This window comes from Xiphophorus couchianus, chromosome 12, assembly GCF_001444195.1.
Source record: "Xiphophorus couchianus chromosome 12, X_couchianus-1.0, whole genome shotgun sequence".
Classification (NCBI taxonomy): Eukaryota; Metazoa; Chordata; class Actinopteri; order Cyprinodontiformes; family Poeciliidae; genus Xiphophorus; species Xiphophorus couchianus.
This window is the reverse complement of record NC_040239.1, coordinates 12,561,171-12,580,235: the sequence shown is the minus strand read 5'-3', so window position 1 is coordinate 12,580,235 and position 19,065 is coordinate 12,561,171. Positions and strand designations below refer to the sequence as shown.

General features: G+C 35.6%; 1 protein-coding gene across 1 annotated transcript in view; it reads left to right on the top strand.

The window, feature by feature from the left end:
* oxct1a (3-oxoacid CoA transferase 1a) overlaps positions 1–19,065 on the top strand; it is a 44,969-nt gene that overhangs the window by 22,599 nt on the left and 3,305 nt on the right. Inside the window, exons 12-15 of the mRNA XM_028034376.1 lie at positions 703–775; positions 2,311–2,386; positions 11,588–11,677; positions 12,985–13,065. Coding sequence (XP_027890177.1) covers positions 703–775; positions 2,311–2,386; positions 11,588–11,677; positions 12,985–13,065 — 320 coding nt within the window. The remainder of the gene's footprint in view (positions 1–702; positions 776–2,310; positions 2,387–11,587; positions 11,678–12,984; positions 13,066–19,065) is intronic.

Here is a 19,065-nt window from a genome sequence, read left to right as displayed (position 1 = left end):
CCAACACAAAGTAGAATATTATTTTGATTGTCTGGAAGCGAAATGATGCTTTTTTTTTTTTTTTTTACAAATTACAATCTAAAATGGTTGCCATGCATATATTTTAGCTACTTTTATTCTGAAACCCCGGAACATAATAATCCTACTTACTTTTGAAGTTACCTAAAAAATAGTGGGTTTTCACCTCCCAATAGGACCATGACCCAAATCACACAGCTAGACTCACAATGGAATATTTTATATCAAAGCATATATATGTATGTAGTCCAGATATAAATCCAATTCAGAATTTTGGCGAGACTTGGAACATTTTTGCATCTGCTCTCCATCCATTTTGACAGAGCGGGAGCTCTTCACGTCAGCGGTTACCACAATAAGACAGTTGTTCAAAGCATTGGTTCTAGGTTCTGAGAACATTTGCAAGCCAGGCTTTTCAAAATATTAGCTGCACAGATTTTGAGAGCTCATTTGCTTTCTCCTTCACAATTATGCCGCATAAGGTTTAAATAAGGCCACTGTCACAATTGCAAACATAATTTTTGCAAGGCGCTGTATGTATTAGCATCTTTTCTTTTTTAATCTTGATTCAAAAATTAACCTACTATATTATCATTTAATATTATTGCTTTTGCAAATGCCATGTGCTGTTAAGTCTATTGCTGTAATGTATTAACCCTTGCACTTTGTGTCCCTATTCTGCAGGGAAGGAGACTGTCACTGTACTCCCGGGGGCTGCCTATTTTTCCAGTGATGAGTCATTTGCCATGATCCGAGGGTAAGACCGTGACAAACAAGCTTTGAAAACTTTATTTGCAAAGCGAAAGTTGGTTATGGGTGACATTTAAATGTAATTGCACTATACAAATCCTTAAAAAAATAGGTTTCATAATATGGTGACTCAACCCCATGGACTGAGGGTATTGTGGAAAATGGGAAGAAAGTGCCACATTTCCTCCAAATCAGAGACTTATTTTTCTTCCAAACCACCTCCTTAAAGCTATAAACATGATTGACCACAGGACACCAGGATGTGAAACACTGGATAATAACAAATGGCTGCTGTCACCAGCCCAACTAGACAGCAGCCTTGTCAATATATCCTAAGTCTCTTGTTTTATTGATTTGCCTGCTGACTGATATTGCCCACCCGTGCTCCCTGCAGCATTAGTTTTGTTTGGCCACCCAGAGGAAATTCAATAGTGGTCATAAACAATAATGTCCAGTCACACTGTCTGAGACTAAAAGCAATCAAGCTGAATTTGTACTCACTTTGGTCTCCTGCTGTGAAGACTCAATGGAGAGTTTAAGAGATTCTGAGATGGATTGCTAGTTGCTAAAGCATACACAGTTAAACAAGCTAAGCTGCTAGCCTTTATCATTTAACTGTAGCTGCTGCAATAGCTGCAATAGAAAATTTACAGTCCAGCTGCTTAAAATTTAGTTCTACAAATGTTAGAACTACTCCTTCTTAACTACATCCATTGTTGAGACTGTCTATCTGTTATGTTTGACGTAAAGTTGTTCAGTTAGTTATTAGGCTTTTTTAAACAGTTACCTTTTATTTCACTTCATGCATATCTTGGCATAGGAATATAAAATAAAAAATTAAATGTCCAGAGAAATCAGTTGATGACCAGTTTTTCAGCTTGATGGGGGAAAAAGTGTTGACTGACAGGTTAGAAATTCAAGAATCATATATTTTTCCACAGGTTTACACTAACTGCACTAATCGCAAAAATTGGATCCATAAGGTTTTTAAAAATATTTTCTCCAAATTCATTTTGTCTTTGATATAAAGTAATAGTAAAAAAAATATAGAAATTGCCTATTCAAACACAGCATGATTCTGCTCATACTATAAATAAATTCTAAAAGTAACAAGTCTAGAAATATATTTAAAGCTTCTCTTATATTGATATCATATGGTTATCAAAGATAAATTCTGATTTTCGAGAATTGGCATCAGCCAAACTTTACTAAAACATGAGATAAGAAAGTGGATATTTCCACTTCTACTTAACAACTTGTGAAAAGGTCATACCAACAAAAACAAGACGTTCTGAACTCCACTATGTGGAAATTGGATCTTCCTGCCTATTGGATCAGGTATTTATACTCTGTGGGCATCAGGAGAATGTAGATACAGTATGACATGTTTTTTTGGGGTATGTTTTTCAATGTATTAAAAGGTTGGGATGTTGATATTTTTAAGATTCTAACTAGTCTTTCTCCTATGAATGGACCTAAGTTCATAAGTTTAACTGATCCCAAAACTGACAGCTGTCCTTCTGTGTTGTGTCATCTCTCAAGGGGTCACATCAACCTGACAATGCTGGGAGCCATGCAGGTGTCAAAATATGGAGATCTAGCCAACTGGATGATTCCTGTGAGGTTTACTTTAATTTAAATCTATTACCATTTCTAATAATGTCTTTTCTACTGCATTTTTATTGTGTTGAATATGACATTAAAGGAAAAAATGTTCCAAATGCTGCTTGCAGAACTTGTGGTGACAATTTGTGACATGATTGTACAGAAGTTTCTGTAGCACCAACTTTTGTCCATGCACCCCTGAACATATTTAATTTGTCAAAGGATGCATCCGAGTTTGTCTGTCAAGTTCAAAAATAATGGACACAGAAATGTAGGCAGACACACAGTTTCTGGCTTTCAGTGCACAAAACTGTATGTATTGTGGATGTCCAGTTTGAAAATATCTCAAAAATTCAGACAGTAATTTAGGAAGCCATTGCTATTTTCTGAGCATTTGAGGCATGTGTGGGGGTGTATGTGTATGGAACAGTGGTGAAAGGAAGCAGCTAAAAGTCTCACTGTTCATAAGTTTTTTGTTTTGGTACATTGAGTTTTAGATGCTGTAGTGAAGTTGTTTAAATCAAGATTCATGTATTTGTCCAGGTGAAAGTACTCTCAATTGCCATACCACTTATTTTTTCATCCTCATTTTAAGTCATACCAGATTTATTATTCAATTACAAATACATAAAATTATTGCATATTCACTTAATAATTATTTATTTGTAAGTTTGATCCTATAAATAAGAAACACTCTTTGATTTAATAATTATATTTCAGCTAGTGAAAACATGCAACAAGAAACAAAATCATTAATTCATCCTTCTGGCTTTAAAGGGCCAACACCTTTATGCCGTAATTATGTAATTTGAAATTATAGTATGCATAGAAATGAGGATTGACCTCATCCAATGTTTTAATGTTCAAATATTGCTATTGTTTCTTACATGCAGCTAAAAGTAAGTTAAATAAATGAGCTTAAAGCGTAAATAGTAAAAATATAATACAACATAAATACAGAATATGTAAGCAAAATTAAAGGTAAGCTGGATCCTAATTTGTTGCTGCACTCAATACTACTTGTGTGATTTTGTTTTTTTGGGTGGCATGTCTTCAAATTTGAAGGTAACTACTGCTTAAATATTCAAGGTTTTTCACAATGGATGTTGATTATAATTGCAACAAACTGCAGACATTCTTGTCTTGAAATCAAGCCTCATTTTTCCATTAACAAAGTGTCTCACAGTATAAATATGCAGAAAAACCTGTGTGAAAATTCTGAAACATTGTATTTGATCTTTATTTTCGGGTGAAATTGGTCAATTTTTGAAAAGGTTGGAAGCTACTGATGAAGCTTTTAGATAAATCGATTTCTTCTTAAGAAATATAATGATCCAGAGATTGTCAACCAAATTAAGACCTTTATTTGTCCTGACGGCAGCCTTCTAACTATGACAACATCTGCGAGAGAAGGGCTCAAAGAGCAAAATCAGAAACACTTGGCGAAGTTGTTGAATGACAAAAGATATTGTTCAAAGCCAGGTCTCTTCCCACACCACAAATCTACTTGTTGTGACTTTGCAAGATAGTGGTAACTATGCGACATCTAAAGCTGGAAGGAAGTTTTATTCATCCAGATAAAAAGGTTATCAAGACATTTTTCATGGCTTTCAGCATTACTGACATGATAAGGAAATCCCACTGGAGATGTTTTCCAGACTGCACAGTAGAGGAAGCCCCATTATCTGAGAACTTTTTCCTTCACTGGAACATGGGTTATTCTGACTATACAAGGGGATAAATAGCTGGCTATTAGAGGAGTGCTTGACTGTTGAGACTTGTAAAAAACTGTAAAATACTGTAGCAATTCTTGCACATATCTTACCCTAAACTATGCTTCAATCTTCATTAGCTCCTCGTCTTAAAGGACGGATGAAGAGAATTACATTTCCTGCCTACTATGATAATGAAGTATTCACCATCTAAAGATGGGTTCATAGCGTGAAATAAGAAATGTTTTTACGTAGGAGTTTTTGTTGCTGCACTCTCAGCATGATTGTAGATTTCTAATGTTTTAATATGCAAAATGTAGATGAAAATTTTCCAGCTCAGGGTTTTGAAATGCTTTCACATCTTCACTTGTGTGAAACATCAGAGAAAAGCAAATGGATCAAAACAAAAGGGCAATACAGTAAAAAAACATTTTGAACTTTATCATGTAGTTGTTAATGTATAATCTATAATTTTTCCTCATAGTGAACTGAAAAAATGTAGACCAAAAACTCCTCTTAAAAGTAACAAAGTAAACGCATAATTTACATAGTTTTAACAAAAAAAGCTATTTAACTGATATCAGAAGTTTAACAATGTATTTGAGAATGCATATTTTTAATGAGTTGTAGAAATGACCACAAATCTATTTAAAAAAAACTTTAAAAATTGGATCATAAAACATCAGATGTGTCAACATTTTGAAGAGGTAACTTTACTTAATGTAGGGTGACCAAACGTCCGTATTTCCCGGGACATGTCCGTATTTAACGTCCTGTCCCAGGTTTTTTCTTTTAGAAAGTGAGGAAATGTCCTGTTTTTTTAAATTTCCTTCATTGGGCAATTAAATTTACATGCACTAGGGCACTGCGCACTGCGCTGCGTGTGACGTACTCCCTGAGCCGCGTCAGTACGGGCAACCCTGTTCTTAATCAGAAGATAGATAGCGTGGCTGTCAGTACGCCAACAACATGACAAAGTGCAAATGTATGGAGTTTCCCCGCTTTTAGACCCCCCCCCCCCAGGTTGTAGGGGTATGATCACCCTACTTGCTGCTGCCATGTTCATGGATGAAATTAGTTTCAAGGCCTTCTTGTACTTTTTATAACAATCGTATTGCAGTTTCCTTTGTGTTGTATTTGGTAATTTGTGTTAAGTCATTTTAACCTTTCTTTATACAATCTTTGTTTGTTTTGTTTAGACACATTTTTCCACTGTCCAGCGACAGATAAAATAGTCATGACTAATTCTGGCACATTTACAGAAATGTTAATTAATATGCATTGTTCCTTCCAATTAAATCTTAAATTTCAAAATTCAAGTACATTCACTTAAACAAGGTTCCCATTACTTTGATTTCCATTTTTTTAAGTCTCCATCTTTTCTTTTCCAACACATCTGCTGCTTATTTAAAATAATAATAATTTGTCTTTTAAGTTAAAATCCTTTTAAATTGTAAAATCACAGAATATTCATGTCACATGTAGGTTTAGCTGTTGTTTTTTTGTTACTTGGAACACAGTTTCCTTTGTCTTACTGTCAGTTCTGTCTCTCTGATTCTTGTCATTAGTTGTCTGGGTAACAAAGCATTGTAGCAGTCTGTCGCTATGTTATTAAATAGAGAGCCATTTGTATCAGACAGTGGAGACCGTCAAGAGAATTGGAGGGGGAGAATAAAAAAGCTAGTTGGTAAGTGGGAACTCTTGCATTGTGGAGGGGGTCATTTTCTGTGGTAATTCCACCATAAACCGAATCTTACCACTTCCACAATAAATTCAAGTGTTGCTATAGCAACTCAAAAAATGCAGCAAGCCCCTAAAGTGTTGTAAGATGGAGCTTCAGTCAAAATATGCTTCTGACAATGCAGTTCTTCAATGTTATTGTCACAGTGGTATAATTCAATGCCATTGTCTTTTGTTTCAACAGTTTTGTTTTTATGTTTTCTGGTTTTTATTATGGTCTTGCTTTTTTTTTTGTTATGGTTTATATCAGTTGGATAGAATTTATTACACTTTGGAGATCATATGTTAACATCACATCAAACAGTTTCTCTTATAAATTGGCTCTCAGGGAAAATATCCGTTGTTCACTTAGTATTTAAAGCCCTTGAACATTTGCACTTTTTTATGTTACAAACTAAGTGTTTTAATGGATTTTTTTATACGTTAGACCAACACAAAACACTGTTTGATTATGTTGTGAAGAGACAAGGATATCTGGCTTTATCCAATGCATTGGATTTGCATGATCTGATTTAAGCAGATCATGCAAAAAATCATATTGTAAAAAAAGATATTGCTTTTTTTGATAATTGTTTTTTCGATCTTTCACTACTTAAACTGAATTTGATTAATTCATTTCATTTGACAGCCCCATTTAACCCACCAGAATCCAAATTTTGTAGAGCCAGCATTTTCTGGAGTTACAAGTCTTTTATGCATGTCTCTATTTGTGTGCATCAGGGATGCACAACTGCCAGCAAATAGCTGAAATCTGCAAGTACTTGAGACTCCAACTAGAAACACTCATAACTGCCCATTTTAATAGTTGAAACACCAAAAATACCTTGATGTGCATTAGTACACTTAGTTGAAGCCATCTGAGCACAAATACAGAACCTACTATTTAGTCTTCCTTATCGCCTCGCTTGTGTATACAGCCAATCAGCTCCAAGGAAAATGCAGTGGATTGTGGACTGTTTAGCAAATGGCAGCCAATAGCGTGTCAGCATTCCACTTATGTATTCCTGCTGGCCAGCTGCATTTTCTTTAAAGAAAAAACATCCCTGCAGCCTGATCCCACCACCCCCAACTCTCATCTCATGAAAATGGCATCAAAACATAAGAATGTTCCAATGGTATAAAAACTCTTTCAAAGCACTAGATAGTATTGTTTCATCTGGATTTGATACTACTGACATGGTCTCCAGTAGTCTACGCATACAACTCCCACATTGCATTACTTTGAACTGAACATACTTTATTATTCTCAGAGGGAAATTCATGAAGTATCTTTCTGATTTTACAGAGCAGTAGGTAGAAATTTTTATTTAATCTTCAGTGGATGTAATTGTATTAAAGAGCACTTTCATTTCCCATTTTATTTCTAAATTATTTAAAAATTAAAAGGAGAAAATCTCTAGCTTCAGTGTCTGTTGCACTGAATGAAGTCACTTGTGCTGTTCAACTTTGCAAGGTCGAAATGAAAAATATATTCTAAGAACTGGGTTCAATTATTAACAATTATACAAAGGCCAAATTAAATTTTCAACTTGAAATACATATATAGGCCACTGCAGGTTCCTCTGGTATTATGAGTGGCTTAAGCCTTGAGCTAAATGAAAGAATGTCTTTAAATATTCTAACCTAATTTCTTTTTGACTCTATTTAATCATAAATAGCTTATCTGTAAAAACAAATTATGCAGCTCTAAGAGTTCAGCTGAGACAATGAGTGAAAGTGTGTTCATCAGAATTGTAAGTTTGCAGCTAAAGTCTAGTTTTCTCTTATTAAAAGAAGAGGAGTCTCACAGTAAATGTACAGTTTTATCTATGTTTTTGCTAATGAAATGTGTCTGGAAACAGGCTTTTGATGGACCTGCTCAGATTGCAGCAGCCAAATGGACACAATCAGAGCGTTGAGGAAATGAAAAACCTCTGGGGCCTCAGTCTGACCAGCAAGGTCAATAACATCAAGGCTTTGTTAATTAAATGACTAAGTTACCGAGCTGTTGTTGGTGGCTCTCTCAGAGGGTATTTCTGTGAACATTGTTAGAAAAATATGTCCGTTCCATCTGAGTGACCTTGCACATGCTCCACTAGTCAGAAGTCAGGTGACCCATCAACCTCTTTTTGATACAATGACATTGATTTTGTCGAAATGTTAATAAGATCTGTCCTGCTCTCCAAGGTGTTGCCTTTTGTCTTCTTTTTAGACTCAAAACCAAAATCTATGTATATATTGAACAAACCTATCAGAAACAATGGAGCAAGATGGAACAGATGTTATCTTTTACAAATGTTATTTTAATCGGCTTGATATGTGTGCTTTGTCACAGAGACACGCATCATTATAATTACTGAGTTTGCCAAACAGAACAGCATGTACCGGTAATTAAATGGTGTCTGCTTGAAAGCTTTAGTCTGATTCTATCATTGTTGTATGCATTAGGTCACAAGCAAAATAATTAATAACTGACCAGTTATTAAAATCAATGTCACTGTGTTGATCATATTTAACCACTGTTTTTAAAGCCAAGTATGTTTTAGACCCCTATGTTCTCTGTACTTTTGTCCCTTAGAATTCCAATGATTTGCTGCTATTTTTCTTCCTAAGTGTTAGCAGCTGCTTTTTTAATCACTTTCCTGTTTGTAATTTAGGAAACTATTGGGTGTGCAGTACAGTATGCTTTGAATTCACTTATAGTCTCAAGGTGCTGTTAGGCAAATAAATGACATCAAAAATACACTAGAACCTCCAATGTTCATTTGTTTGGTATTTTTGTTTTACTTTTTTGAATATAAAATGGACCCTACCTGTGGGTTGCAAACCTAATTATTTTTTAAAATAATACTAATGCTGATATTCAATATACAATGTGGGCTAGTTTCTTAAAAAAACAAACTGATGTAATCTCTGTCAAATTTATGAGCATAGTGACGTTTTTATGTTTGGTTAAACTAAAAATCAGATTGTGCATCTACTATTAATTAAATAAATAAATAAATTTTCCCAAACAGCTCCAGGTTAAACCGAATTCTCAGTCACTGGAGTATACAAATTCTCTCCGGTATTTAGATAAAAATCCATCTGTCCAAGTTTCTTCCTCTGTCTTCCTGGACAGTCAGTGACCGCAGGTGTGAATATTCTGCGTTCAGCACATTGGCAGGGCTCTTTGCCTACTATAAAGCTAAGTCCAGCTACCCTATCAATGAAGCTAATTTCAGGCTCATGACCTCAGAATGCCGTGATCCATATCTGATGACCATAGCTTAAAATCTGAACAAAGGGAGACCAGTAAACAGAAAGATTTGCTTTTTCAACCAGTTGTTTCTTCACCACAACAGACTGGTTCAATGTCCACATTACTTCAGATGAGGTCCCAGTCCATTCTTTAAAGATGCCAACACAGACCCACACCATTTGCAAAAAGCAAAGATGGGACCATGTTTCCAAACCAGGCACTTCTCTCAATCATCACAACTTAAAATCTTATCCAAAAGCATCAGAGATCAGTGAGAAAGGGAAACCTTGCTGCAATCCAGCCTTGCAGGGAAACACCTTAACTTTGTGCTCAGAATGTGGACATGGGACTTTCTTTAGGTTAGCGTAAGACTTAAAGGTATCTTCAGAAGACCGTACTCGTGCAATGAGATGAATTTGCAAATTCATCTCATAAAAATATTAAATACTAATTTATTTAATATTCTTAATATTAAATAAGTTAGATTTATTTAATATTACTGTGGTCATCTTAAAAATAGTAGCAGATGTCCAGCACAGAAAATAGGCATTTTCACCATTTAGCTGCCGTCTTCATCAGTCTCATCTACAGCTTTTATACTCACCCACCACACAAACTGCCACAGATAGATTGATCGAAGAAAGATGGATAACAAAGATGTTTTTGAAGATCAGAAGGGGGAGAAAAAAAATGACTAAAACAGATTTTCATGATTTCATTTACGGATGTTGATAAGCTGCTACATCAGTCAATGTTCAATTGGCTATACAGGATAAAATGCAAAGCTTATGCTTTCCCGTCACATCTCAAAAGCACCTTGTGTCTCCCGAACCTCTTTTCTGCTCTCAGTTGATATCTTTCCTATGCAGCTGGCTGACAGTATCCTTATGATGCACCACACTTGGCATATATTTTCTTGGGTTATTGAGCAGAGAGCAAAACAGGCTCTTCACATGATTGATGAGGAAATGGGATTTTAATTCAGTTACTGAGCCGTCACCCTGTGGCCATATCTGCATGTCAGCCTTCCACATTTGGAAACCAGTTTGCTGGGAACAATGGGAGACTGAGAAATGATTTTTCACCCATCTGACAAATTTTCTCGTGGTGATGAACTCGCAGATTGCTCTTCCCATTTTAAAACACCTTTCTTGCTTCTTCCTTACAAGTGAAATGCTATGTTTTTATAATTGAAAAGACAGCAAATTTGTCTCTGCTTCTTGTAAGATGTAACACTATCATGTATTTTCTTTTCTGCATTTCCACTTTCTGCTGTTATGTGACCTTACTAATTTGTGAGCCTCTACAGATTTCACTATTTGAGGTGCAATTTCTTTTTTTTTCCAAAACTGATACTCCTTTTCCATTGTTTTATTTTCTGAAATGCTTGTATCATTACCCATCAAACAAACTTCTTTCATAAAAATAGCTGTTAATATATAGCAGGAGTTTAAATAATTTTGGACTTAGCTATACATAGTTGTACATTTTTAAACCTAAAGTTTATGTGTGTTTTAAAATCTTCCCCCAGCCCTCTGCTCACATTTCTTTTTAACTATTGCTTCGTGTCCACATTGTACTTTTTAAAAAAATATTTAGCAAATAGTGTGCCACAGTTTGTTCATTGAGACCTCCATCTGTTTCTATAGAGTTGAATGGAATACTAGAAACTCATGGCTGCCCCTTCTGAATGTGTTCTTTATTACATTTGACCAACAGATTCAATATGGCATTATACCATCCATTATATAAGGCATCTGGATTTTGATAACATTACTTCTGCATTTCGGTCTATGGGTCCAAATTTAGAAAAACATGTTTTTTTTGAGGAAGGGGGTTCTCTCTAGTGGTTATTTATATTTGGATAGCTTAATTCCGTGTTTGGAGAATGTCATTTTTTCTTATCTGTGCCAAAATATACATTTTATTTGAGCATTTTTTTGTGTGAAACTAATAAATGCTATTGCGATTTATATTATAGCAACTTGCCGTTTTCAGTTGTTTTTGATCAGAGCTTCTTTTGACAGATGCATTGATCTTAGTATAATCAATTGAATGTGCTGAGTTCTGGTGTGCATGTTTCAGTGCCTCCAATTATGAGTGTAAAGCTATACTGTTGTGAACTCCTACAGTAACCTTTAGGAATAATAGCTTCATAGAATCCATATTATTTCTGGGTCACACATTTCATTCTCATTATTTAGAAAGCATTTGTAGTTTTTCTACTGTCAGCTCACCATATTTGTTGAAGCTGTAGATTTGTAAGCTCCTTCTGCCATAGTCTCACTGTGAAGGTTTCCATCTTCTCACAAGAAAAGGGATAAAATTAAGTTTTGCTGAGAACAAAGCATTAGAAGATATCTTGGCACCTAGGACACAAAGCTCTTTTGTAAACATCTGGGGGGGGGGGGGGTTCTCTAAGAAGGATTTGATTTAGAGACTTATTTTACAGTAAAGGAATGCATATTGTTTTATTTTCTGGGTAAAAATTTTAATTACATTTGATAACTAAACTCAAAATCTGCTTCCCTTTTTTCAATAGGGCAAAATGGTGAAAGGGATGGGAGGAGCCATGGATCTAGTAGCTAGTGCTGGAACTAAGGTGGTGGTCACGATGGAGCACTCGGCAAAGGTGTGTATGCGTAGCAGTGTAGGAGTGTGTGCTTTTAACTTACTTTCAAGTCACCTCAGCTAAAGGAGTAATATATTTGTACTTTTCTAACATTGTTTCCGATCTGGTGACGTACTAACTCCAGTTCAGCCCGCTCTTCCCATTTTGTCTTATTAATTTAGTCACTGGTTTGTTTTGTAAGGTTGATCATATCATAAATAAAGTTTTGGCTCAGCTGTCACTGTGCTTATTCTTATTCCAGCTCACCATGTTGTCTTAAATAAATTCCTACCTGTGCCATGTTTGAGTTTGCAAATTAGCTTGAAGATTGTACCACATCCCAGCTAACACATGTTTCCAATCAGTACCTCGCTGGCCAAAACTTAAGTATGTATTGGTTTCAAAAATGCAGTCCCCCATCCAATCTGAATTAGCAGCTGTTGACAAATAAATTGAGAAAATGTTGTGAAAAAATAACTAGATGCTGCTTTGAATAAATAAAACACCCTTAGCAAATGTGAGTCAGGTTTCTCTGTTGTAAAAAGTATTATCAAAATTTCTACTTAAGTACTTTTTCCTTCTGAGTCAAACTAAATTGGCAATTCCCTTTTCCCATTCTTGCTTCCTTTGGCAGCTTACTTTGTATTTGCTTCCTATAATAATGACTGTTACTGTTATGGCTGATTAGGGACAAGTCGGTTAATAGATTGCCTAATGCCTTTTTATCTGAGAATGCCAGTTCATCCTAATGAGGTTTTGCTCAGATGGCATCCCTTCTTCATTTGTCTTGAGCTAATTTAAAAACAACTCCAGAATTGTAGTTAGTCCAGTTTTTATGGGACGGGGAGGCATTTGGAAGAGCTGATTAATAGTTAAACATGTTCCAGCTACAGATAAACTCAGTTTCTTTTTCTTTTCAAAATGCATAGCTTTACTGTTAGAAAATCCAGACTGATATGCGACAGAAGCCCATTCTTCTGTATGAACAGAAACATGCTGGGTGCTTTTTTTTCTTTTTTTTCTTTGGCTAATGGGACTCTGTCTGGCACCCAGCAAAGGTCCAGATGGTGCAGCAGGTGAACATAAATGTACAACCCTGAAGGCTTTTTTCATTCATGACAGGGGAAAAAAGGTGAATCATGACAGGAATTTGTCTTCTTTTTTTCTTAAAAATTGTCAGAAAAGGTAAAAACTAAGACTGAAAGAAAGGAGTTTAGTGCATACTTTTTTAGGATGTGCTTGCATAATCAGGAAAATCCTGTTTATTTGACCAACTTGTTGAGCAAGCGATGCATCTTTGCTTATAACATGTGTCTCTTTCCTTTCAGGGAGGAAAACACAAGATAATGGAGAAATGCGTCCTGCCATTGACAGGGAAGCAGTGCGTGGATCGAATCATTACAGAAAAGGTGCAACTTTATCTTCATTTGTGGACATAATATATGCAAATGTTCCTTATTCCACTTGAATTCAAGATAAGAGTCAATCTACATACCCGGATGAATGAGCCATTAACCATACATTTTTAGTGCTTAATCAATTTGGACTGTGAATAATTTAAATGTTCTGATGTACTGGAAATGTTTTTGAAAGTAATTTTTCATTGTAGAAAAGAGCCTTTAAAATGCAGGACTTATGGTGCATGTTGCTGTGATGGACTAAATAAAAAAGCAACAAGAGCTAGAGGGCTATTTATGATGCCACATGTAGTGCATACCTGGGCCACGAGTTATGCGATTATGTTTTTACAGACTTGCCTTGGACCTGCATCTTTGGTTAATTGGAACAGATGACACACGAACTTGTCATCTCTTACCACAGCTGACCTTGCCATAGAAGTGGTCTAAACCATGTTGCAATACTGTTTTCTTATTATTTTACTACGTCTTGCATTTTAATTTAATCAAAATCTTGAAACTGAATTGGTCTGAATTGTAATATAAGGAATTTATTTGTTGGAGTGGGTAAAAATAAAGAACCAACTACCCAATTCTTACACATTCTAGCAAATTAGCATTTTTAATGTCCAAAATAGGATCGGGTTATCTTCCTTTTTTCTTTCTTTTTTTTTAAATGTCATATTTTATTTCAGTGAGTTCTTTATGGACTACTTTTAAAGTATAAATGCAAAACCTCACTAAAAATATATGTCTGCAGAATAAAATCAAAACCTGCAGAGGATTAAAGGATGAATAGAGGGGAAAGAGGTGCACATATGATAGGACTGATTGAAAGGTAGAGGAAGGGACAGACAGGAGATGAATGGATGGACTGATTGATGGTATGACAGACAGACAGATGAATCGATGAATCGATGGATTACATTCTTTATTTAATTCACATATTTCTCTAATTTGGCTTAATTCAATTTTATTTTTGGTCTGTGGTGAAAAGGGAGATCTACTGCATTTCATAAATATATTCTCATATTTTGATAATTAGAAGCATCAGGCTTGGCATTTAAAAAGTCTTCATGTCCATGAAGATTTTTTTTTCTTTCCATAACCATAACCTTTTGTTATAATAATGGTTCTAAATAAACATTTTCTGAATTTATTTATTTTACAATTATGGTTCAGGTAGCTTGCATCTAAGCATGTTCTCCTCACAAACATGATTACCTACTCACAGGCAGTGCTCTCTGTACACTTGGAATATGTTGAATGCTAGATGGTTGCCTTTGAGACTAATTAAATTGTGCCCAGAGGTCGCTAGATGAACTTACTGTACATGTGAAATGGAAACCACAGGGCGAACTGTTTTTAGAGAAAAACATCTAGATTTGTAACCTTTGTTGTAGTAGAAAGTTAAGATTCATCGGGGTGGCTAGTCGAATTCAAATGGAAGAAACCCGCAGCTTTGACTACTAAATGTGAAAAATTGTCGAGGAGATGTGGAAATCAAATCAGTAGAGATGTTCTTGTCTTAAGTGGATTTTGATCCAGATGTAGTGTTGTGCTCAGTTTAGATAATCCTTTCCCCCCTTCTAATAACTGCCTTTAAAACTTTGTTCACTAAAAGCAAGACCTGTCTCTATGACCCCCACCATCTGCCCAACAACCCACTCATTCCTTTCTGCTCAGCTTGTTTCTGTTGTGATCTCACAGCTTTTCTCAGCAAGCAGTTTTCTGTTAACATTTGGAAAAGGTTACAGCCCTTTATACAGAATTACAAACTACAGCTGCCGTCTCCTCCTCTCCATCTTCCTCATTTAAGCCTCGGCTTTCTTGCTCCCTAAACACTCGCTCCTTGAATACATTTCCAGCTTTTTACTGTCTCCAGCCTGAATTCTTACTCTATAATTGATGACCTCATTTTCTTCTTTTTCAAAACATATTTTTCTCTTTTTTTCTTCATGCTTTGTATTTTACTAACCCCCTCCTACCATTTTCAGCTTTGTCTCTTGTGCTTTGAATGGATTTGTTCTTTGCTTTATTCCAATGAACTACACAATAAGCTGACATATGTTGACCTAATGTGTGAGCATTTTGAAGGCAGTCTTTGACAGTGCCACCCCCGTTCTTTGTAGTCTGGGCAAAACGAACTGAACTTTTCAGAAATTCTAAAATGTGGTCGTCAGTTCGTCATCACCTGAAAAAAAGCAGCCTCAATACAACTGCCAAGAATATATCACCTTCAGTTGCTCTTTCAGTGGCTGTTATGAAAAAAAAAAAATTTAAATGAGGTCAGCAGTAGGATAATTTTCTAACTATTGGTAAATTAAATGTGACTTTTTTTCTTGTGACAAAATAATTGACTGCAATGCCAGGCAAAGCTGTTCACGTCTTGGGATTTTATGTGGTAGAACAATACAAAGCAGTGCATAATTGTGAATTGGAAGGAAAGCTGCCTTCACAGGTCTCCTGATTACTAAATGGAGTCACTTTATATGTAGGTGAAATCTTCATTTGAACCAACAATTGAACGTGTATGACACAACTTCTAACCTATAACTGCATGGGTGTCCACCTAAATCTACAGGTAGGACAAAAAGTGTTACCGAGGTCCTTAGACTAAAAGTACAATTGATCAATCCTAAACATACAGCAAGAGCTACTATGAATGCTTTATCAGGGACCTCTAACTCCAGTCCTTAAGGTCTAATATCTGATGGTTGAATTACCTCTTCAGCGTGTCATCAAGTTTAGCAAGACTTGGCAATGAGTTATCCATTCAGTTCAATTGTGCTGGAACAGGAATGCATCTAAAAGCTGCCGGACAGACCTCCAGTCAAGGACTGTAAGGCCCCTCGTTTAGGCCAGAGGTTCTAAATTCCTCAAGGTCTGATGTGTTTCAACTTTTAGATGTGTCCCCTGTGCAACACAGGGTAAGAGAAATACTCTTCTCCAGTGCATTGAAATACTCCTGAGACCTGCTAATGACCTGATTGTTTGACTCCAGTGTGTTGAAGCAGATACACATCTAAAAGTTGCGGGACATCAGCCCTCAAAGCCTGGATTGGAGAACCGCTGGTTTAGACATGGGATAGATTAGCTTAAAAGTCAAAGTCCTGATTTAGCTATGTGTAGCACCACATGATATGATGCTTCAGTTGCTTTATCACTTACAGTGCTAAAAGTATGAACTATTTTCTACGTTGATTCCGGTCCATTTAGCCTCCTGTAATTTATTTCCAATAAAACACATTAAAGTTTCTGGTCGTGATGTGATGATATACAAGGAAGTACATATATTTGCAAAGCACTGTATTTACTGACACATTCACTTTTTCTGTCATAGAGCATGTTCCGAGTGTTGATTTTTATTTAGCCAATCAATGAAACAATTTTGTTCCAGTAATAACTCTTATTGCTCAGTTATGTAGGGGGGAAACAAACATGATTAATCAAGTTCCAGTTAAAATTGTTAAATAATAAACATAAAAGAACATAGAAGTTGGTTTCTCAAGTCTGTGCTATGAACCATTTTGCACCCATTTTCAATGAAGGAGCCTTCCAGTAACTTGTAGTCTGAAAAACAAACTTTTTTGTCTAACGTCATGAGAACTTTCTACTTCACTTTAAGAGAATATATCCCTGGTAACAGTTATATGCATAAAAAAATATTCAACAAGAAAAGCTTTCTTGTTAAATATTTATAGCTATATTTTATATAAATATAGCTGAGGCAGATTTTGTTTAAACTTAACTTTTTTAATAAAAGTTATTTAAATTTAGGAGGGCCTGACATTAAACCTTAACTGCATAATAATGATTGGTCTGCATGCCTTTTTTATGCACATTTAATAACTCATCTGAGAGTAATGTGGATTAACAGGAAAATAAACTTGGAAAACTGCTCAACCTATTACTGGGATTAAGTAGCAGCTAGAAGTCAAAGTATTTCTTTTCTTGCAGTGTAAACATTTTCAAGTTATCCTCTAAAAGCAACAAAATGAAAAGAAGTGTTCATGCCACTTATGAGAAGTTGGTTTTTATATATAGTCTCAGTGGTGGAAGTCTTAACTTTGAAAGTGAAGCAATAACTTTGTCTGCTTCCATCATGAAAACAGAGAAGAGGGAAGCTGCTTTATTAACCCATTAAGAAATTTTATCAATATAAAAAGCTCTTTAAAATGCTATCAGAAGAATAGTTATTCCCCCTTTTATTGTTTCAATATTGACATTATGTGATTGTTTTTAACAAATTGCTTCCATGACAACATCCAAAGATTTGGAGTAAGTCTTCAGCCAGTGTTTTTTCATAAGACTTCCCACCAATTAACGTCTGTTATTTAGTTGTTTATTGTCAGAATAATACAGTGTTGCAGTTATTTCCACTGTGATAACAAATAACTCTGGTTACGACTGCCTGTGGGCTCAGGAAATTATTGTTATGGTACTACCAGTAGTGAATCATTAGCTTCATATTAAGCACCCTAAATCTAATTTTCAGCAGGTGATACAGTCAACATTGTTACAAAGGTCGCACATTCCAGGTCTGGATAAAGTAACATTGTTTAAAACAGGGGTGTCCAAACTGCGGGCCGCAGTTGGCCCGCAGTCCATTTTTATTTGACCCGCAAGAAATTTTAGAGATAGAATAGGATATGGCCCACATTTCAACTTTTGCTTGAGTGTATTGCACTTCTTAGTTTTAACACCAGGGGAAGCTACTGTAAATCAAGGCAGTTGCTCCACCAAAATGGACAATCACAGAAGAAATTTACCCCAAGTTACTATGAAAGCATTTTGTAAGTGGCCCAGCCCCTTCTATATTTTTATGTATGTGGCTCTTAGTGAAAAAAGTTTGGACACCCCTGGTTTAAAACATCTTCCATCCATTCATCCATCCATCGCTTCTTTGATCCGTTTTTCTATTCATCTGTCCATCACTTCTTTAATCTGTTTGTCTGTAAATCTACCACTTCTCTGGTCTGTTCATCCATCCATACATACATAGCATCTCTGGTCCATCTGTCCATCCCTTCGTTGGTGGGACTGTCATCTATCCATCTGTCCAAACCTTCTTTGCTTCACACATCACTCCAACCTTCATTAATCTACGCAGCATTCTTTCTTCTTCCTTCCTTTGTTTTTCTTCCTTGCTTCAGCTTGACAAGTGGCCTAAAATGAATAACAAGTTAATGTGTGTTTGCAAAAGTATTGATTTTAACTTGAAAAATGGTAATAGTTGCATGTTATTTATTTTTTAACAAATGGTTTTTCTACATAAAGACAGAAAAAAGGGTCATTTTTGGATATGCCTGCAGACACATGAACAGACGGTGACATGTGCAACATATTCTCTCAAACACATTGTCCTTGTTGGCTCTTGATAACCTGCAGGGATGGTAAATTGAGTGTTGTCCTAAATAGTTATGTTTTGATTTGTAGACTCAGGGTGGTGGTAAACCTGTTGCCTCAGGCTGTTTCTGCTGCTCTTCTCTATGGATGAATCATCTAATGTTCCCATTTTTATTTTTTAACCACACATGCTGTTTAATTGCTTATTTATGGTACTTCTAATGGTTTTATTGTATGTACTTTAACATACTGCGAGAGAAAAAATCAGAGCACCGCTGAAGCCCATTTTCAGCTTTAGAGTCCCCTCCTATCTCTTAATAGTTAAAATTACTTTTTGTTTTGTTCAGAAAAAAAAGCATTTGTCTAAATCAATTGTAATGTCTTTAGGATAATTCAGTCATAATAGTTCCAGAAAAATGTCACCTTGTCACTTTGCATAATGACGGTAACACCAATGACAGCAATTATAACTGCAGGAGCCAAATTGAAATTCTTTTATAGCCCCACGTTGAGCTTTTTTGTAAACACATTTCCAAATTTGCTAATCGCATTTGCTGAAATGTGTGGTAGAAATAACCTTTGACTTAATTGCTCCTGTTGCTTCAATTACATACTAACATCTTGTTTCCTACAAACATTACGCTTTCTATTTTTAATTGACAT